Here is a 21959-nt window from a genome sequence, read left to right as displayed (position 1 = left end):
GAGGGAACCCCGAGTAGGGCATCCATGGGCAGGGGTTACCGAGGTCACAGTGATGGGGTCTGGGGAAGGAAGGTTTGGTGCGGGCGCCCTGAGAGCCCAGGGCTGGTGTCAGAAAAAGAAATTTGGGGGTGGGGGGTAGGTAGCATAATGGTTATGCAAAGAGATTCTCATGCCTGAGGCTGCAAAGTCCCAGGTTCAGTCCCCCCCCACAACACCTTAAGCCAGAGCTGAGCAGTGCTCTGGTTTAAAAAAAAAAAAAAAAAAAAAAGACTCGGGCGGTAGCGCAGCGGGTTAAGCGCATGTGGCGCAAAGCGCAAGGACCAGCAGAAGGATCCCAGTTCAATCCCGGCTCCCCACCTGCAGGGGAGTCGCTTCCCAGGCGGTGAAGCAGGTCTGCAGGTGTCTGTCTTTCTCTCCCCCTCTCCGTCTTCCCCTCCTCTCTCCATTTCTCTCTGTCCTAGCCAACAACGACGACATCAATAACAACAACTACAACAATGTGATAAACAAGGGTAACAAAAGGGAAAATAAATAAATAAAAGAATCTTAAAAAAAAAAGAAGAAAAGAAAAAGAAATTTGGGGGCCGTTGGAATAGCTCACCTGGGCAGTGAGTGCACTGCGTTGCCATGTGTGTGACCTGGGTTTGGGCCTGGCCCCCACCGCACTGGAGGAAGCTTTGGGGTTATGCAAAAGGACTCTCATAACTGAGGTCCCCAATTCAATCCCCAGCATTGTACATGTCAGAGTGATGCTCTGCCCCCTCCTCTCCCTCGCTCTCTCTCGCTGTTTGTTACATATATATATATATATTTACCTGTGACTGATGCCTTGCACGCATAAGGCTCCACAGCTCCCAGCCTAGTTTTCCTGAGGGTGCCCCTGATTCTGCACAGAAATAAATCTATATCCCTCCCTCCCACTTCCACCCCCCACTCCACTTGGAAAGATAAGAGACACCAAGGCACGGCGAGGCTAAGTGATCGATCCCCGTACAAGACGTCACACGCGTTGTCAGCTCTGCATCCTGAAGCGCTTTAATACCAGAGCTTGATGGAAGGACTCGTGGTGTCTCCCCAAGAAGTTGAGTGGGTGGGGCCGCCCCCCAGCTCTCCAAAGATGTGAAGCCTTTTCTGTTGGTTCCACCAGCCCTCTGCGGAAAGAAAAGACAAAGTGCCAGTTTTTTCCTCAAGGTCAGGCCAGGGCTTAGAAGACAGATGGCTTTTCACATTTCCATCCCCTAAACTGCCTCGCTTGAGCTAGGGCTGAAGGAGGGCCGGCCTCTTCCCTCTCCTTGGATCTGATTCTTCCGGAAGGCAGTGAGCCTGGGGGCCAGGTGGTGAAGCAGGTCTGCAGGTGTCTGTCTTTCTCTCCCCCTCTGTCTTCTCCTCCTCTCTCCATTTCTCTCTGTCCTAACAATGACAACAACAACAAGGGCAACAAAAATAGAAAATAAATAAATACAAATACATTTAATTTAATTTTTTTTAAAGATTTTATTTATTTATTCATGAAGACAGGAGGAGAGAGAGAGAGAGAGAAAGAACCAGACATCACTGTGGTACATGTGCTCCCGGGGATTGAACTCAGGACCTCATGCTTGAGAATCCAACGCTTCATCCACTGTGCCACCTCCCGGACCACACAAATATATTTAAATATTAAAAAAAAAAAAGACTTAGTGAGTGGGACAGGGGAGACAGCACAGTGGTTCTGCAAAAACAAAAACAAAAAACTGCCTGAAACTCTGAGGTCCCAGGTTCAGTCCCCAGCACCACCATCAGCCAGAACTCAGCAGGGCTCTGGTTAAAAAAAATTATATATATATATATATATATATATATATATATATATATGTTGCCATGTGTTTATTATCTATAGTACACTTGTTTTTAATTTACTCTATTTACTTTGGAGAGAAACAGAGATTGTCAGAGAAGGGGGAGATAGAGAGAGACACCTGCCTGGGACGCGACTCCCCTGCAGGTGGGGAGCCAGGGGCTCGAACCGGGATCCGTACACTGGTCCTTTACGCCCCCCTAGTTTACTTTTATTTGTTATCTAAATATTTTATTTATGGGCGGGGTAGATAGCATAATGGTTCTGCAAAGAGACTCTCATGTCTGAGTCTCTGAAGTCTCAGGTTCAGTCCCCTGCACAGCCATAAGCAGAGCTGAGCAGTGCTCTGGTAAAAAATAAATATTATTTATGTATTTATTCATGAGAAAGATAGGAGGAAAGAGAAGAACCAGACGTCACTCTGGTCCATGTGCTGCTGGGGATTGAACTCAGGACCTCACGCTTGAGAGTCCAGTGCTTTATCCACTGCGCCAGCTCCCGGATCACTCACAATTTACTTTTGTAAAAATAAGAGGGAATCAGGCAGTAGTGAAGTGGGTTAAGTGCACGTGGCGCAAAGTGCAAGGACGCGGCATAAGGAACCCGGTTCGAGCCCCCGGCTCCCCACCTGCAGGGGAGTCGCTTCCCAGGCGGTGAAGCAGGTCTGCAGGTGTCTGTCTTTCTCTCCCCCTCTCTGTCTTCCCCTCCTCTCTCCATGTCTCTCTGTCCTAGCCAACAACAAGGACAGCAATAACAGCAGCAACAATAAAAACAACAAGGGCAACAAAAGGGAAAAATAAATAAATATAATAAAATTAAATAGTAATAATAAAAAAAAAGACTTGCATGCCTGAGGCTCCAAGGTTCCATCCCCAGCACCACCATCAGCCGGAGCTGAGCAGGCCTCTGGTCGGTGTCTCTCCCCCCCTACCCCCCCTTCTCTCATTAAAATAAATGTTAGGTTGGAGGGTAGACAGCATAATGGTTATGCAAACAGATTCTCAGGCCTGAGGCTCCAAAGTCCCAGGTTCAATCCCCCGCGCCACCTTAAGCCAGATCTGAACAATGCTGTGGTTAAAATAATAATAATAATAAATGTTAAAAGAGAGAGAGAGAGAGAGAAGAAGTGAGAGATCACAGCATCACGGCTACACCTGGTGATAGCATTTCTTATGTGGTGCTGTGACTGTACATGTCTGTTGGACCCGGTGTGTGTGTGTATGTGTGTGTGTGTGTGTGTGTGTGTGTGTGATCCCCGCCCAACCAAACCAACGCCCCCACCACCACCCCCCAACACCTGGCTCACCCTGGGGCCTGCAAGAAGTCAGTGGTAGAAGTTTTCGATTTGGTCTTTGTATTTCTGGGCTATGAACTGTCTCTTGATCTTGGATGTGGGGCCTTCAGTGGGAAGGGGAGACTGGGTCTCAGCTCATGGGGGGGGAAGTAGGGAGCTGGGGGGGTGCTTGGTGGGTGGGGGCGGGGGACACCCGGGGACGTCCTCACCCAGCTCCCCGCCATAGATGGAGAAATCTTTGTCCAGTATAACCCACTTCTGGATACGCTGGGCGGTAGACACGGCCTCCTGGTTGACGGCATTGATGGCCTCCTGGATGGTGTTATAAACCAACGGGTCGTGGAACTCCACAATTTCCGAGACGGTGGTGGCTTGGCTCCCCAGCTTCTGGCAGAAGGTGACCGCCTCCAGGCTCAACTTGTTGGTGGGTTCGCCGCTCAACTTGTCCACCTCACACTGACCCCCCCCAACCCCGCACAGCCAGTTACCGTGGGCTCCAGGGCCACCTTACCCTTCCCTCTTCCTGGCTCCCCCAACCCCACCCCGAGTGGGAGAGCCCCGACCTTGAGTGTCAGCAGGATGCTGAGGAATTTCTCCCGGTGGCCCACCAGCACAGCGTGGTTGATGATAGGGAGCCTCTCCTTGACTTTGTTCTCAATCGGCACAGGGGAAACGTTCTCCCCGCTCGACGTGATAAGCATTTCTACAAGGGAGGACGGGCCTTTTCCATGACCCCCCCTTCCTCTCCCAAGCCATCCGGCATCCTGTTATTTGAAATTCTCATAGGAGACACACAGGCAGACAGAGAGACCAGAGCACACCCCGACTCAGCAAACATGAGGGCCTGAAACGAAGCCTGAGGCCTCGGACATGCAGATGGTGGACATGGACCAAAAATCTTCCCCAGCCTGTCTGCTTCTTTAAAAAAAAAAACAAAACTTATTTAAAATAATAAGAATAATTATTGCAGGGCTGAGGAGACAGCAGGATGGTTCTGCAAAAGACTCTCCTGCCTGAGGCTCTGAGGTCCCAGGTTCAATCCCCAGCACCACCCGCAGCCAGAGCTGAGCAGAGCTCTGGCTGTTGCTCTCTCTGTCTTTCCATGGTTCTCTCTAATGAAAATAAAACATATAAAAAATAATCATTCCTGCAGCTTAGAGGGTGATACAGTGGATGAAATTCTGGACTCTGAAGCCTAAGATATTGAGTTTAATGTACTAATGTACAGCTTCACAGAAGTCAAAGGATTATTCTCTCTCTCTCTATCTATCTCCAAATACACACTAAATACATATATCTGATGACATGCAAAGTAGACACACACTGCACTCAGCTCCGGCAGAAGGTGGTGCCAGTGGTTGGAACTGGTGCCCCCGGGAATAAATGGTATGTATCACTTGGAGGTCTTCTTAGTCCAATATCTGATTATATTTCAGAGGCACAGACAAGGGTGAAGAGACCCCACAGCCCTGCCCACCCTCCATGGGGCTCCCTGGGTGCTGTGCCTGGTGCTGAGAGAGGAGAGACCCCACAGCCCGGCCCACCCTCCATGGGCTCCCTGGGTGCTGTGCAGGGTGCTGAGAGAGGAGAGACCCCACAGCCCTGCCCACCCTCCATGGGGCTCCCTGGGTGCTGTGCCTGGTGCTGAGAGAGGAGAGACCCCACAGCCCTGCCCACCCTCCATGGGCTCCCTGGGTGCTGTGCCTGGTGCTGAGAGAGGAGAGACCCCACAGCCCTGCCCACCCTCCATGGGCTCCCTGGGTGCTGTGCCTGGTGCTGAGAGAGGAGAGACCCCACAGTCCTGCCCTCCCTCCATGGGGCTGCCTGGGTGCTGTGCCTGGTGCTGAGAGAGGAGAGACCCCACAGCCCTGCCCACCCTCCATGGGCTCCCTGGGTGCTGTGCAGGGTGCTGAGAGAGGAGAGACCCCACAGCCCTGCCCACCCTCCATGGGCTCCCTGGGTGCTGTGCAGGGTGCTGAGAGAGGAGAGACCCCACAGCCCTGCCCACCCTCCCTGGGCTCCCTGGGTGCTGTGCAGGGTGGTGAGAGAGGAGAGACCCCACAGCCCTGCCCACCCTCCATGGGGCTCCCTGGGTGCTGTGCCTGGTGCTGAGAGAGGAGAGACCCCACAGCCCTGCCCACCCTCCATGGGCTCCCTGGGTGCTGTGCAGGGTGCTGAGAGAGGAGACACCCCACAGCCCTGCCCACCCTCCATGGGCTCCCTGGGTGCTGTGCCTGGTGCTGAGAGAGGAGAGACCCCACAGCCCTGCCCACCCTCCATGGGCTCCCTGGGTGCTGTGCCTGATGCTGAGAGAGGAGAGACCCCACAGCCCTGCCCACCCTCCATGGGCTCCCTGGGTGCTGTGCCTGGTGCTGAGAGAGGAGAGACCCCACAGCCCTGCCCACCCTCCATGGGCTCCCTGGGTGCTGTGCATGGTGCTGAGAGAGGAGAGACCCCACAGCCCTGCCCACCCTCCATGGGCTCCCTGGGTGCTGTGCAGGGTGCTGAGAGAGGAGAGACCCCACAGCCCTGCCCACCCTCCATGGGGCTCCCTGGGTGCTGTGCCTGGTGCTGAGAGAGGAGAGACCCCACAGCCCTGCCCACCCTCCATGGGGCTCCCTGGGTGCTGTGCCTGGTGCTGAGAGAGGAGACACCCCACAGCCCTGCCCACCCTCCATGGGCTCCCTGGGTGCTGTGCCTGGTGCTGGGAGAAAAGGTCCCTGAGTACCTTTGATGCGCCCGGTTATGTAAAGGAAGCCCTGATGGTCCATGCAGCCCAGGTCTCCTGAGTGCAGCCAGCCGTCTTCATCCAGGGTGTCCTGGGTGGCCTCTGCCTTGTCCAGGTAGCCCATGAAGACATGGCGGCCCCACAGGCAGACCTCACCCACGCCCTCATTGTTCTGCTGGTACAGGAGGGTCTTACAGCCCGACAGGGATTTACCGCAGCTGTTGAAGGGATGAGGTGGGAGGGGGGCCTGAGGCTCGAAGTCATGGGGCCCCTCATCCCTTTTGCTGGACTCCTGCTCAGCCAGCCTTGGCCCAAAGGGCTTGGTTCTTTCTTCCTCCCTTTCCTTTTCGTCATTCATTCTTCCTTCCTTTCTTTCTCTTTCTTTCTTTTTTTTAAATATTTATTTATTCCTTTTTGTTGCCCTTGTTGTTTTATTGCTATAGTCATCATTGTTGTTGTTACTGATGTCGTCGTTGTTGGATAGGACAGAGAGACATGGAGAGAGGAGGGGAAGACAGAGAGGGGGAGAGAAAGACAGACACCTGCAGACCTGCTTCACCGCCTGGGAAGCGACTCCCCTGCAGGTGGGGAGCCGGGGGCTCGAACCGGGATCCTTACGCCATCCTTGCGCCTCACACCACGTGCGCTAAACCCGCTGCGCTACCACCCGACTCCCTTTAATTGGGTTTTTACAGAGAGAAATTGAAACGGGGAGGCGGAGATAGGGAGAGAGACACCTCATCCCTGCTCCACCATTTGGAAAGCTTTCCCCCTGTAGGTGGGGACCAGGGGCTTGAACCTGGATCCTTGTGCTCTGTAATGTGTGCGCTCAACCCGGTGCACCACCACCCAGCCCCCTCTCTGTCTTTCTCTTTCTCTCTCTGAATGAAATCAATGTGAGAAGGGGTGTTGGTACCTCAAAGGTCGGTAGTTGTTGGGGGTGCAGGCTGTGTGGGGCCCCGAGCTCTCGCTCAGACCATAGACCTCACAGATGGGCATGTCAAGGCTGAGGAAAAACTCGGTGGTCTCGTGGCTGAGGGCCACCGTCCCACTGATGAACAATTGGCAGTGCTCCAGGCCCAGGGACTGACGGACCTTGCTGAACACAAGTGCCTTGGCCATGCGGTAGTTCATGGGCACTTCGTGAAACCTGCAGGCCAGAAGGCAGAGCTCAGGGGATCCATTGCAGAAACAGTGGTGGTGGAATATTACACACCCAAGAACAAAACTGGAAGCTCCACCTCCTCCAGTCACTATTTCCCTACAGGGCAAGGGCTACCCATTTGAGGGAAAAAGAAATTAAATCCAGCCAGGAAGGCCAGGAGATGACTGGCTCCCCTCCAGGAGAGGTCCCACTTTCCCATGTGTGCGGACCCGGGTTCGAGGCCCTGGTTGGTCCATGGGAGAGCACCATGCACAGAAGCTCTTGCATGAGCTGTGAAAGGGTGCGGTGGTGTCTCTCTTCCTCCTTCTCTTTCGCTCTCTGTCTCCCTCTTTTCCTTGTTAATCTGAAAATAAAATAAATTGAAATAAAATGAAATAATAAACGAATAACTATGATTCGTGGTTCCAGGCCCAAGAGATAAATAAATAAATAAATAAATAAATAAATAAATAAACAAATCAGAGACCCTAGGATAACAGGAAGAAATCTGAGGGGGGCGGCAGGTGGCGGTGCACCTGGTTAAGCGCACATAGTACGAGGCGCAAAGACCTGGGTTCGAGCTCCCTCCCGGGTTCCTCACCAGCAGGGGGAGGCTTCACAAGTGGGCCTGCAGGTGTCTCCCTGTCTGTCTGTCTCTATCCAATAACAGGAAAATAAAAGTATAAAAAAAAAGAAACTTGGGCGGGGAGAGAGAAAGAGAACAAATCATTCCAGCCATGTGCTGGGAGCCCCAGCACCACATGGGAAGATCTATGGCCCCAGAGGAAACTCTCCTGCCCACCTACCCCAATAACCTCCGGGTGCTCATCTTCCGGCCCACGTTCTGGGCCCAAGAAAACACTTTCTTCTTCAGGCTGGATGACTTGCCGCACGACTCTTTGACCTTCTCCTGCATCTTCTCCCAGATTCGGGGCACCCCCAGGAAGGCGGTGGGCTTCACCTCCTGCAGTGTGCTCAATAGGGTGCCCTGGGTGGGGGGGACCCAGGGGTGTGAGCTCATCCCCCCACACGCACCCCTCACCCCATCCTCCTCCTCCTCACCCTCCATCCCAGCCCCCAGCACAGTCCCTCTGTTCTGATGGACAAGCCTGTGGTACCCAAGCTAGGGAGCCATCCCATTGGCTGGGCAGCGACCAATCAGATTGAGTTAATTTTTTTCCCCATTGATGATTAGTGAGAGAGATGCAGAGCCTTCCTCTGGAACCTGTGACTCCAGAGATGGGACTTGGGTCTTTATGCACTGTCCCACCTCCTGGGCTACTCATATAAATATTATTTATTTTCCTTTTTTGGTTGCCCTTGTTGTTTTTTTAAGTTTTTTTTTTTTTTATATTTCTTTATTTTTCCTTTTGATGCCCTTGTTTTTTATTGTTGTGGTTATTATTGTTGCTATCATTGATTCATCGTTGTTGGATAGGACAGAGAGAGATGGAGAGAGGAGGGGAAGACAGAGAGGGGGAGAGAAAGACAGACACCCGCAGACCTGCTTCACCGCCTGTGAAGCGACTCCCCTGCAGGTGGGGAGCCGGGGGCTCGAACCGGGATCCTTAGCCGGTCCTTGCGCTTCGTGCCACATGTACTTAACCTGCTGCACTACCGTCCGACTCCCACCCTTGTTGTTTTTATCATAGTGGTGCTTATTATTATTGTTGTTGTTATAAATATTATATTATTTTTAAATGTTTTAAATTGGTTGGATAGAGACAGCCAGATAATTGAGACAGAAGCTGAGACAGAGAGACCCCTGCAGCCTTGCCTCACCACTCATGAAGTTTTCCTCCTGCAGGTGGGGACCAGGGGCTTGAACCTGGGTCCTTGCACACTGCAACATGTGCGGCTCAACCAGGTGTGCCACCACCTCGCCCTGACATTTATTTTCATTTTTTTTACATTTTCCCCAAATCTGATTACTATTTGCAAACGTTAAAAAAAAAAACTTGATTGATTTTATTTAGTTTGGCAGGGCAAAGAGAAACTTAGAAGGAATGGAGAGAGAGAGAGAGAGAGACATGTGCAGGCCTGACGCACTGCTCATGAAGCTTCTCCCCTAGAGGTGGGGAACTGGGGGTCTTGAACCCAGGTCCTTGTGCATGGGGACAGGTGCACCTGATCATTGAGCCACTGCACACCCCATCCGCCAAATCTGACACTTACCCTCTCCCTTGATAGCTTTAGTCCTGGCAATCTGGCAAATATTATTATTATTATTACCATTATTATTATTATTATTCAGCTCTGGCTGATGGTGGTGGTGGGAATTGAACCTGGGACCTCAGAGCCTCAGGCAGGAGAGTCTTTTTGTAGAATCATTGTGCTGCCTCCTCTGCCACAACAACAACAGCAACAACAACAATGATTACTATTCTTTTCTCCAGAGCCTTGCACAGCTCTGGCTGATGGTGGTGCTGGGGATTGAACCTGGGACCTCAGAGCCTCAGGCAGGAGAGTTATTTTGCATCACGTTTCTGCTGTCTCCTTGGCCCTGCCTTTTTTCTTGTTGATTTGTAAGAACTCTTTACATATGAAGGATCTTATTACCCCCCCCTAAAGTTCTGCTCAGCTCTGGCTGACAGTGGTGCTGGGGTTTGAACCTGTGACCTCAGAACCTCAGGCAGAAGAGTCTGCCGGCAGAACCACTGTGCTGTCTCCCCGGCCCTTTCTTACCCGGAGGGCATCGGGTGGAGCACAGTACGTGAATGCTCCGATCTTCAGAGGGATCCAGACATCCATGATCTGAGCTGCGATGTGGCTGAGAGGCAGGTAGCTCACCACCACCTCCTGCTTCTCTGCCGCCATGTGCAGCCCCAGGTCCTTGGCCACCGCCCCAGCCGTCCACGTGATCTGGAAAACAAAGCGGGCGGGACCGACCACCAGGGGTGCTGTGTGTCTGCCCACCAGCCATCAGGAGGCGGTCGTGTGGGAAGCACAACTCGCCACTGGTGAGGCTGCGGGTTTGAGCCCAAGCACCCCACAGAAGCACCAGGCACAGCACCCAGGGAGCCCATGGAGGGTGGGCAGGGCTGTGGGGTGTCTCCTCTCTCAGCACCAGGCACAGCACCCAGGGAGCCCATGGAGGGTGGGCAGGGCTGTGGGGTCTCTCCTCTCTCAGCACCAGGCACAGCACCCAGGGAGCCCCATGGAGGGTGGGCAGGGCTGTGGGGTCTCTCCTCTCTCAGCACCCTGCACAGCACCCAGGGAGCCCATGGAGGGTGGGCAGGGCTGTGGGGTGTCTCCTCAGCACCAGGCACAGCACCCAGGGAGCCCATGGAGGGTGGGCAGGGCTGTGGGGTGTCTCCTCAGCACCAGGCACAGCACCCAGGGAGCCCATGGAGGGTGGGCAGGGCTGTGGGGTCTCTCCTCTCTCAGCACCAGGCACAGCACCCAGGGAGCCCCATGGAGGGTGGGCAGGGCTGTGGGGTCTCTCCTCTCTCAGCACCAGACACAGCACCCAGGGAGCCCATGGAGGGTGGGCAGGGCTGTGGGTCTCTCCTCTCTCAGCACCAGGCACAGCACCCAGGGAGCCCATGGAGGATGGGCAGGGCTGTGGGGTCTCTCCTCTCTCAGCACCATGGACAGCACCCAGGGAGCCCATGGAGGGTGGGCAGGGCTGTGGGGTCTCTGTTGACATTACTTCTCTGTGTCTATAAAAAGTAAGAAAGTGGGAGTCGGCTGGTAGCGCAGCAGGTTAAGTGCATGTGGCACAAAGTGCAAGGACCAGCGTAAGGATCCCGGTTCGAGCCCCCAGCTCCCCACCTGCAGGGGAGTCGCTTCCCAGGCGGTGAAGCAGGTCTGCAGGTGTCTGTCTTTCTCTCCCCCTCTCTGTCTTCCCCTCCTCTCACCATTTCTCTCTGTCCTATCCAACAACGAAGAGCACAACAACAATAATAATAACCACAACAAGGCTACAACAACAAGGGCAACAAAAGGGGGAAAAATGGCCTCCAGGAGCAGTGGATTCATAGCTCCTGCACTAACCCTGGAGACAACAAAGAAAAAAAGTGATCACAAAAAAAAACTTTTTTTAAATATAAAAGACAGTTTTCATTTATTCCATCAGACAGACCGAGAGACTCACAGAGAGAGACAGAGCAAGAGAGAGGAGAGAAGCAGCGACTCCCTCTGGCTCAGGCAATGATGGGGATTGAACTCAGGGCCTGGCCCTGAGTCCACTGAGCGCCCCCACTCACATTATCGTGACTCAGCATGACGCCCTTGGGGTTGCCTGTGGTCCCCGCGGTATAGATGAGTACGGCACACTGGTTGGCCTTCTGGCTTTCCATGAGCTGGTCCAGCTGCGAGTCTGAGATGTGGCTGCCCAGCTCCAAGAAGTCTTTCCACTGCAGGGAGAGTGGACACAAGAGGGCAGCCATCATGCCGGCCCTCGCTGCCACCACCCCTAAGAGGGGCGAGACCCCAGAGATCATTTTTCTTTCATGTAGAGAGAGAGAGGTGGAGAGGCTGGGTGGTGGTGCATGAGTGCCCCCCTGGGAACCCTTGGGACCACCCCCACCCCCCCAACTCACGCTGTAGAGGTTCTCCCAGCTCTGCTTTATGGGGGCTCTGTACTGCACAATGGCTTTCAGCATCTCCTTGCCGCCATGTGGAATCTACAAGAACGGTCCGTGGGGCTCTCACCCAGAGACAGAAGGAGAGAGAGAGGCAGACATGGACAGACAGAGAGACATGGAGGGCAGGTGGTGGTAGGGAGATCCCCGGGCTTGGACAGAGGAGGTTGGACACATGGACCTCCTTTGCTGCACCCCCAACCCCGGGCCTGTCTGTCTGCCCTCAGCATGCTGGGACTCATTCTCCGGGAACCGAGTTCGAGCCCCTGGCTCCCAACACCTGCAGGGAGGGAGAGATCAAGGCTGCAGGTGTCTCTCTCCCTCTCTCCCTCTCTCCTCTCAATTTCTCTCGGTCTCTGTCCAATAATAAATCTTTAAAATAAGAAGATAGGGGGCCAGGCAGTGGTGCACCTGGTTGAGTGCGCACATTACAGTGCACAAGGACCCGGGTTCAAGCCCCTGGTCCCCACCTGCATGGGGGGAAGCTTCAGGAGTGGTGAAACAGGGCTGCAGGTGTCTCTCTGTCTCTCGCCTCTCTATCTCTCCTCCCTTCTCAGTTTCTCACTGTCTCTATCCAGTAATAAATAAATAAATATATTTCTTTTAAAAATACGGAGAGAGAGACAGACAGACAGACACCTGCATCCTTGGTTTCACCAACTGTGAAGATTTCCCCATACAGATGGGGACTAGGAGCTTGAGCCCAAGCCCCTGAAAACTATTTTAAATGGGGGGTCGGGCAGTAGCACAGCGGGTTAAGCGCACGTGGCGCGAAGCACAAGGACCAGCCGAAGGATCCCGATTTGAGCCCCCAGCTCCCCACCTGCAGGGGAGTCGCTTCACAGGCGGTGAAGCAGGTCTGCAGGTGTCTGTCTTTCTCTCCCCCTCTCTGTCTTCCCCTCCTCTCTCCATTTCTCTCTGTCCAGTCCAATAACGATGACATCAATAACAGCGATAATAATAACCACAACAATGATAAAACAACCAGGGGCAACAAAAGGAAAAAAATGGCCTCCAGGAGCAGTGGATTCATGGTGCTGGCACCGAGCCCCAGCAATAACCCTGGAGGCAAAAAAAAAACTATTTTAAATGTTTTTATTTATCTATCATCTATCTATCATCTATCTATCCTATCTATCTATAGCTATCTACTTATCTAATCTATCTATTAAATATCTATCATCTATCAATCATCTATCTATCTATCTATCTATCTATCTATCTATCTATCTATCTATCTATCTATCTATCTATCTATCATCTCTCTAGTACAGGAGGAGCAGTTCTCTGCTACTTGCAGGCCGGGGATTGAACTCAGGACCTGAGAGTCCAGCGCTCTATTCACTGCACCACCACCTCCAGGGCCTCTGGTGCTACCTGGACTCAGAGCTGCCCGGCTGGGCCCCGAGCGCCCCCTGGTGGCCGCGAGTGGGAAGTGCAGGCGGGGAGCTGAGTTACCGACAGAATCTTCTGCAGCTGTTGGTCGTTCTCCACCAGCAGCACGTCCACCTTGGCCTGCGTGATGACGAAATGACAGGCGTCGGCCGTGTTGGTGGCATAGATGCCCACGCAAAGGCCCCTGGGGAAAGCAAACACACCCCAACTTAGGGGGAGCCTGTCCTGGGAGTTGGGGGTCCGGGGGTGGAGAGGACCTGGCCAAGAGTCAGGACTCAGCTTGAGCTGAGCTGGACGCAGGGAGATATAATAATGATGATGATGATGATGATGATGATGATAATTTCTGCTAGAAGACTCTCCCGCCTGAGGTTCTGAGGTCCTGGGTTCAAGCCCCAGAACCACCATCAACCAGAGCTGAGCAGGGCTCTGGTCTCCGTGCCCCCCACCCTGTGTCTCTTGTGAAATACATTTAATAAACAAGTAAGTCAATTATTTTTTTTGCAAGATTGAGCTGTGCTCATGCAGTAAAGTACACAATATATCATGCATGTGGGCCAGGGCTGAAGCCCCATGGAGGGTGGGCAGGGCTGTGGGGTGTCTCCTCTCTCAGCACCAGGCACAGCACCCAGGGAGCCCATGGAGGGTGGGCAGGGCTGTGGGGTCTCTCCTCTCTCAGCACCCTGCACAGCACCCAGGGAGCCCATGGAGGGTGGGCAGGGCTGTGGGGTCTCTCCTCTCTCAGCACCAGGCACAGCACCCAGGGAGCCCATGGAGGGTGGGCAGGGCTGTGGGGTGTCTCCTCTCTCAGCACCAGGCACAGCACCCAGGGAGCCCCATGGAGGGTGGGCAGGGCTGTGGGGTCTCTCCTCTCTCAGTACCAGGCATAGCACCCAGGGAGCCCATGGAGGGTGGGCAGGGCTGTGGGGTGTCTCCTCTCTCAGCACCAGGCACAGCACCCAGGGAGCCCCATGGAGTGTGGGCAGGGCTGTGGGGTCTCTCCTCTCTCAGCACCAGGCACAGCACCCAGGGAGCCCATGGAGGGTGGGCAGGGCTGTGGGGTCTCTCCTCTCTCAGCACCCTGCACAGCACCCAGGGAGCCCATGGAGGGTGGGCAGGGCTGTGGGGTCTCTCCTCTCTCAGCACCCTGCACAGCACCCAGGGAGCCCCATGGAGGGTGGGCAGGGCTGTGGGGTCTCTCCTCTCTCAGCACCCTGCACAGCACCCAGGGAACCCCATGGAGGGTGGGCAGGGCTGTGGGGTCTCTCCTCTCTCAGCATCAGGCACAGCACCCAGGGAGCCCATGGAGGGTGGGCAGGGCTGTGGGGTCTCTCCTCTCTCAGCACCATGGACAGCACCCAGGGAGCCCATGGAGGGTGGGCAGGGGCGTGGGTCTCTCCTCTCTCAGCACCAGGCACAAACCCACAGCTCCATCTGCCTCCCCAGTGGGGGCCCTCTCCCAGCCGCCCCCAGCTCTCACCCCGCCAAGATGGACCCCATGCAGGCGATGATCCACTCCACCGAGTTGATCCCCAGGATCCCGACCCCGTGGAAGCGCTCCAAGCCCAGCTGGATGGGAGAGAACAGCAAAGACCCGTGAGCTCACCAAGGGCCGCACACCTGGACAGTGAGCTGCTCGCCGGGGGCTCGGCCCGGGTTCAGGTCTGGCCCCCACCCGCAGCGATGGAAGCTTCAGGATTGGGGTTCCTCTCTGCTTTTCTGATTCTGTGTTTTTCTATATGTCTGAAAGAAAGTAATCTTATAGCACTGATGACAAGAGGGAGAGACAGAGAGAGAGAGAGGGAGAGAGAGAGAGAGAGAGAGAGCCCAGAGCCCTGCTCAGCTCTGGCTGATGGTGGTGCTGGGGGTTGAACCTGGGACCTCAGAGCCTCAGGTGGGAGAGTCTTTTTGTAGAACCGGGGTGCTATCTCTCCAGCCCCAAAAATCTTTCTTTTAAAGTTTTAAAATAATTTAATTACAATTTTTCTTGTCTTTATTTATTGGCTAAAGACAGCCAGAAACTGAGAGGGAAGGGGGAGATAGATAGATAGATAGAGAGAGAGAGAGAGACCTGCCGCCCTGCTTCACCACTTGCAAAGCTTCCCCCCTGCAGATGGGGGCTGGGGACTTGAACCTGGATCCTTGTGCACTGTAACATGTGTGCTCAACCAGGTGTGCCACCACATGCCCCCTCCATCATCATCATCATCATCATCATCATCATCACCAGAGCCCTAATAATCTCTGGCTGATGGTGCTGCTGAGAACTGAACCTGGAACCTCAGAGTCTCAGGCTGGAGAATTTCTTTGCAGAACCATGATGATATCTACTTCCACCCCTCCCCCCAAAAATTATTTTAATGGAAAGACATTGATGCCTGAGGCTCTGAGGTTCCAAGTTCAATCCCTAGCATCACCATCAGCCAGAGCTGAGCAGGGCTCTGGGGAAAATAATAAAGAAAACACGGAAAGCAGGGAAGCAGGCAGGCAGGCAGGCAGGCAGGCAGGCTCACCTTGATGAGGGCCTTGGCAGCCCTCCGGCAGAATGTGTAGTATTGGTTAAAGTTGAGAACGTCCCACTTGTTCCGGGTCTTGGATGCCAGGGCTGAGTAGGAGCCGAAACGCAGGACGGACTCCCGAAACAGGTCAGGGATGGTGATGGGAGCCTCGTGGCCCGGGCCGTGCTTGCTCATGCGAATGATGACCTCTTCGTCCGCATGTGTGACCCACGGCCTGTGCTCCACTGCCCATGGCCGCCGGGAAGGGGGACAAAGGCTTTCGTTGTTTCGCCTCTGTGTCTCGACTGCGTTTTCATTCCGTGAGTGATTCCGTATTGATTTCCCAAATGACGTGATCACAGGGTCTAGTTCCCAATACCTGAGTTCGGTGCCCCCCACCCCCGCCGTGCCCTCCACTGGCAACTGCCGTAGAGAGGGGCCGGGTGGTGGCGCACCTGTCTGAGCAGCACATGTTACAGTGCACAGGACCTGGGTTCGAGCACCCGGTTCCCCGCCTGCAGGGGGGGGAAGCTGTGTGAGTGGTGAAACAGGGCTGTGGGTTTCTCTCTCTCTCCCTCTTTTTTAAATTAATTAAATTAATTAATTAATTTAGTTTGCCCCCAGGGTTATTGCCGGGCTGGGTGCCTGCACTATGAATCCACTGCTCCTGGAGACTATTTTTTCCCATTTTGTTGCCCTTGTTGTTGCCGTTATTATTATTGTTGCCATTGATGTTGTTGTTGGATAGCACAGAGAGAAATGAGAGAGAGGAGGGGAGACAGAGGGGGAGAGAAAGACAGACACCTGCAGACCTGCTTCACCGCCTGGGAAGCGACTCCCCTGCAGGTGGGAGCCGGGGGCTCGAACCGGGATCCTTACGCCAGTCCTTGAGCTTTGCACCATGTGAGCTTAACCTGCTGCGCTACCGCCGACCCCAATTTTATTTATTTGTTAATGAGAAAGATAGGAGGAGCGAGAGAAAGAACCAGAGATCACTCTGGTCCATGTGCTGCCGGGGATAAACTCAGGACCTCATGCTTGAGAACCCAATGCTTTATCCACCTCTCAGACCAGTCTTTCTCCCTCTGTATCCCCAGCTGTCTCTATCCACTAAATAAAGTTAATTTTTAAAAAATCAAGTTTATCTTAACATAAAAAAAGGTAAGGATAAAGAATAGGAAAGCTATCAGGGGAGGGGATGGGATGTGGAGTTCTGGTGGTGGGAATTGTGTGAAGTTATTTCCCTCTTATCCTATGGTTTTGTCAGTGTCTCCATTTTATAAAAAATAAAAATTAGTCCAGGGTCCGGCTGGAGTAGTGGTTCTGCCTGTGTACTCGGAGACAACCAGGCCGAGTTTTCAGGTTCAAAACCTGCCCTTCCCAGAAGCTACTGATTCACTGGGGGGGGAGAAGAAACAAAAAAAATTTTTTTAATTAAAATAAAAGGTAACATGGGCCGGGAGGTGGCGCAGTGGATAAAGCACTGGACTCTCAAGCATGAGGTCCTGAGTTCAATCCCTGGCAGCACATTTAACAGAGTGGTGTCTGGTTCTCTCTCTCTCTCCTTCTGTCTTCATGAATAAATAAAATCTTAAGTAAATAAATAAATGGAAACTGCAGGTCCCTGCTCTTTGCGCCATATGCGCTTAACCCGCTGCCCTACTGCCCGATTCCCCCACAATTCTTTATGGGGAGCAGAAGGAGGGAGCTCTGGCTTCTGTAATTGCTTCTCCACTGAACGTGGATATTGACTGAAGGATCCATAAACCCAGCCTGTTTCTATCTTTCTGTAGGGATATTTTGCATTTATTTATTTATTTCTCCCCGAGCCCTGCTCAGCTCTGGCCGATGGTGGTGCTGGGGACTGAACCTGAGCCCTCAGAGTCTCCTTACAGAACCATCACGCCATCTCCCCCGCGCCCACAAGCCCCCCTGCAGCAGAGGTGTGGTGCTGCTGACATCCCCAGAGTTTGCTACTGAGGCTCAGGTGACCTCTGTTCACGTGAGTTCAGGGCTCAGTGACTAGAAAGGGGAGCAGGAGAGGAAGAAGAGGAGGAGGGAGGAGGAGGAGGAGGAGGAGTGGTAGGAGGTGGGTGAGGAGGATGAGGAGAAGTGGAAGAGGAGGAAGAAGAGGAGGAAGAAGAGGAAGAGGAGGAGGAGGAGAGTGGACGTGGCCCACTGTCCCTGACTGTCCCCCCCATCCCCAGCTGTCCCCCTCTTTCCCTGGCTGTCCCCTGCTGTCCCCCCTCCATGCCCCGCTGTCCCTGGCTGTCCCCCCATCCCCAGCTGTCCCCCTCTTTCCCTGGCTGTCCCCTGCTGTCCCCCCCTCCATGCCCCGCTGTCCCTGGCTGTCCCCTGCTGTCCCCCCTCCATGCCCCGCTGTCCCTGGCTGTCCCCCCATCCCCAGCTGTCCCCCTCTTTCCCTGGCTGTCCCCTGCTGTCCCCCCCTCCATGCCCCGCTGTCCCCGGCTGTCTGGGCTCAAGTACCTTTAGAATCGCTTTCCTCTATCTCCAGTCTCTCCAGCTTGCCAGCCGGGGGCCCGGGGGTCTCAGGCCTGGTCCGACTGTGGATCCCCTTGTAGGTGTAGGCTGCCTCTGAGTTCAACCCCAAGTTGAGGTCCGGGCCCCACCAGGGGTCTTGTCTGCGGGGCATCCTGGGGCTGCTCTGTCGTATCTGCTTGGGGTCTGTGAAGAGGGTGGGCTGTCAGAGCCTGGGGCCCAGGGTTCCACCTGGAGCCTATCTCTTTGTCTCTCTCTGTCTCCCTGTCTCTCACAGAGCGGGGACGTGTGAGTTCAGGGCCGTAGGCTGCATTCTCAGTAAGAGACAGAGAGAGGGAACTTCTCCCAGAGCAGTGGGATCTGGGCTCGAACCCAGGTCGTGTGCATGGTTCAGGGCGGGAATGAACACATCTCTATGGACACCTGAGGGGACCTTCTGGTGTGCTTCCTTCCCTCTCTGTCTCCCTCTCTACACCTCCATGTCTCTGTCTCCATCTTATTATCAGGAAAAATCAGCCCAGAACAGGGGAGTCTTGGTAAGGACAAGAGGAATGAAAATTAAAGGAGGCAGATAGACAGACATCCTGCCATGCATCCTGATATAAGACCATCCCTCCATCCAAGTATCCATTCATCCAAGTGTCCATCCATCCATCCATCCATCCACCCATTCATTTATCATCAGCCCATCCATCTGTCCATCCATCCATCCATCCATCTATTTAACCAAGTATCCATCCATCCATCCACCCATCCATCCACCCATCCATCCATCCATCCATCCATCTATTTATCCAAGTTTCCAAGTATCCATTCATTCAAGTATCCGTCCATCCATCCATCCATCCAAGTATCCATCCATCTATCCAAGTATCCATCCATCCATCCATCCATCCATCCATCCATCCATCCACTCATCCACTCATCCACCCAAGTATCCATCTATCCATCCATCCATCCATCCATCCATCCATCCATCCATCCATCCATCCAAGTATACATCCATCTATTCAAGTATCTATTCATCCAAGTATCCATCCACTCTTCTATCCATCTTCCAAGTATCCATCTATCCATCACCCATTCATTTATCATCAGCCCATCCATCTGTCCATCCATCCATCCATCCATCTATTTAACCAAGTATCCATTCATGCAAGTATCCATCCATCCATCCACCCATCCATCCACCCACCCATCCATCCACCCATCCATCCATCCATCCATCCATCCATCTATTTATCCAAGTTTCCAAGTATCCATTCATTCAAGTATCCGTCCATCCATCCATCCATCCAAGTATCCATCCATCTATCCAAGTATCCATCCATCCATCCATCCATCCACTCATCCACTCATCCACCCAAGTATCCATCTATCCATCCATCCATCCATCCATCCATCCATCCATCCATCCATCCAAGTATACATCCATCTATTCAAGTATCTGTTCATCCAAGTATCCATCCACTCTTCTATCCATCTTCCAAGTATCCATCTATCCATCACCCATTCATTTATCATCAGCCCATCCATCTGTCCATCCATCCATCCATCCATCTATTTAACCAAGTATCCATTCATGCAAGTATCCATCCATCCATCCACCCATCCATCCACCCATCCATCCATCCATCCATCCATCCATCTATTTATCCAAGTTTCCAAGTATCCATTCATTCAAGTATCCGTCCATCCATCCATCCATCCAAGTATCCATCCATCTATCCAAGTATCCATCCATCCATCCATCCATCCATCCATCCATCCATCCATCCATCCATCCACTCATCCACTCATCCACCCAAGTATCCATCTATCCATCCATCCATCCATCCATCCATCCATCTATCCATCCAAGTATACATCCATCTATTCAAGTATCTATTCATCCAAGTATCCATCCACTCTTCTATCCATCTATCCATCACCCACTCATTTATCATCAGCCCATCCGTCTGTCCTTCCTTCCTTCCATCTCTCCTTCTTCTTATCTCTCTCTCCACATTCTCTTCTTTCTTCCTGGTCTCTCTCTCCCACCCTTACTTTCTACCTTTCCCTCTCTCCCTATTCCTCGTGTGTGGCTGCTTGAAGCCTGGATCCTGGACCCAAATTGAGGATGAAGAAACAGCCACATGCATTGTGTGGCTTCCTGCTGGGGGTCCCAGAGCAGCAAGGTGTCTGCTAGGAAGTCTGGGCCTCGGACCCCAGGTGAGGGTCACACAGGATAGGGAGCAAGATGGTAGCCTTAAACATGTCTCTGGCTGTGGGGACTGAACCAAGGTGGAGGGTCCTCATGGCTCAAGGAGTCACCCAGGGGACTGAGGTCCTTCCCTGGCTTGGCATGAACTTAACCCAGCTGCTGCAGGGCGGGAAGTGGGGCAGTGGATAGAGCACTGGACTCAAAGCCTGAGGACCCCTTGGGGCCCCGCTAGTTTACATGCCAGAAGGAAGCTCTCTCCCCAATTCCTCTTTAAAAATTATTTATTAATGATTAGACAGAGACAAGAGAGAAATTGAGAGAGGAGGTGGAGATTAAGAGGGAGAGACCCCTGCAGCCCCGCTCCACCACTTGTGAAGTTCCCCCTGCAGGTGGGGACCTGGGGGATCGAACCTGGGTCTGTGAGCACTGTAATGTGCCACTGCCTGGATCCCTCGCTTCCTCTCTCTCTTGAAATAAACTAGATAATTTATAGAAATCAACATGAGCTGGGTGGTGGTGGTGCACATGTTACAGTGCACAGGGACCCAGGTTCAAGCCCATGGTCCCCACCTGCAGGGGGAAAGCTTCACGAGTGGTGGATCAGGGCTGCTGGTGTCTCTCTGTCTCTCTCCCTCTCTATCTCCCCCTCCTCTCTGGATTTCTCTTTGTCTCTAGCCAATAATAAATAGGTCAAATATGTTAAGGAAATTTTTAAAAAATCTATTGAAATACTTCTTAAAAGAAAGAGGTCTGTGGGAGTTGGGTGGTAGTGCAGTGGGTTAAGCGCATGTGGGGCAAAGCACAAGGACCAGTGTAAGGATCCCAGTTCGAGCACCCGGCTCCTCACCTGCAGGGGAGTCACTTCACAAGCGGTGAAGCAGGTCTGCAGGTGTCTATCTTTCTCTCCCCGTCTTCCCCTCCTCTCTCCATTTCTCTCTGTCCTATCCAACAATGACGACAACAATAATAACAACAATAGCAACAACAACAATAAAAGGCAAGGGCAATAAAAAGGCATAAATAAATAATAAATATTTTTTTAAAAAGAAGGGGGTCTGCCAGTCTCCCCTCACCACCACCCCCAGGTGTCCCCTCTATGTCGCCATAACCTGCCTCTCCTCAGGAGACGGGTCTCTGGCCATGAGGGTGCAGATGGAGCTGGGACATACAGTCACTCAAGGTGTTTACTTTCCAGGAACGTGGCTGACCAGTTGTCCCTCCTGGAAGGCTGATCTCGGGCCTCCCTGGCCCCCTAACCATCTGGATCCAGCCAGGACGGGGCCAGATACACAAGGCAAGGGGTGGGCAGCCCAGTGTCCCAGCACCCTTCCAGAACCTTCTGTCCCAGCCAGCGCTTGTGACATCACGGCTGCCCCGGCCTCCACACCCATGAGGGGGCCTCCATGGAGGGTGGGCAGGACTGTGGAGTCTCTCCTCTCTCAACACCAGGCACAGCACCCAGGGAGTCCATGGAGGGTGGGCAGGGCTGTGGGGGTCTCTCCTCTCTCAGCACCATGGACAGCACCCAGGGAGCCCATGGAGGGTGGGCAGGGCTGTGGGGTCTCTCCTCTCTCAGCACCATGGACAGCACCCAGGGAGTCCCATGGAGGGTGGGCAGGGCTGTGGGGTCTCTCCTCTCTCAGCACCAGGCACAGCACCCAGGGAGCCCATGGAGGGTGGACAGGACTGTGGGGTCACTCCTCTCTCAGCACCAGGCACAGCACCCAGGGAGCCCATGGAGGGTGGGCAGGGCTGTGGGGTGTCTCCTCTCTCAG

At 53.5% G+C, this 21959-nt stretch overlaps 1 protein-coding gene across 4 annotated transcripts; it reads right to left on the bottom strand.

Annotated features, from left to right (window-relative positions):
- Positions 1-1009: 1009 nt before the first annotated feature.
- On the bottom strand, positions 1010-21500 carry ACSBG2 (acyl-CoA synthetase bubblegum family member 2). Of its 4 annotated transcripts, none has more exons than XM_060181522.1 (15): positions 21294-21500; positions 17970-18167; positions 15498-15727; positions 14465-14553; positions 13048-13168; positions 11548-11631; positions 11212-11361; positions 9689-9865; positions 7810-7991; positions 6776-7009; positions 5860-6077; positions 3695-3834; positions 3341-3587; positions 3144-3235; positions 1010-1151 (listed from the first exon to the last, which is right to left on the bottom strand). In XM_060181522.1, the coding sequence occupies exons 2-14, from the start codon at positions 18133-18135 to the stop codon at positions 3162-3164; spliced, it is 2112 nt and encodes a 703-aa protein (XP_060037505.1). In that variant the 5' UTR covers positions 18136-18167; positions 21294-21500; the 3' UTR covers positions 1010-1151; positions 3144-3161. The 4 variants fall into 4 exon arrangements, with proteins under 4 accessions (XP_060037505.1, XP_060037504.1, XP_060037508.1 ...); XM_060181521.1 differs by having other exon boundaries at positions 3388-3587; XM_060181524.1 differs by lacking the exon at positions 1010-1151 and adding an exon at positions 1361-1410.
- Positions 21501-21959: the final 459 nt, after the last annotated feature.

Source organism: Erinaceus europaeus, chromosome 23 (assembly GCF_950295315.1).
Source record: "Erinaceus europaeus chromosome 23, mEriEur2.1, whole genome shotgun sequence".
NCBI classification, from domain to species: domain Eukaryota; kingdom Metazoa; phylum Chordata; class Mammalia; order Eulipotyphla; family Erinaceidae; genus Erinaceus; species Erinaceus europaeus.
Note: the sequence above shows the minus strand (reverse complement) of the source record. Positions and strands in the feature narration are given on the sequence as shown.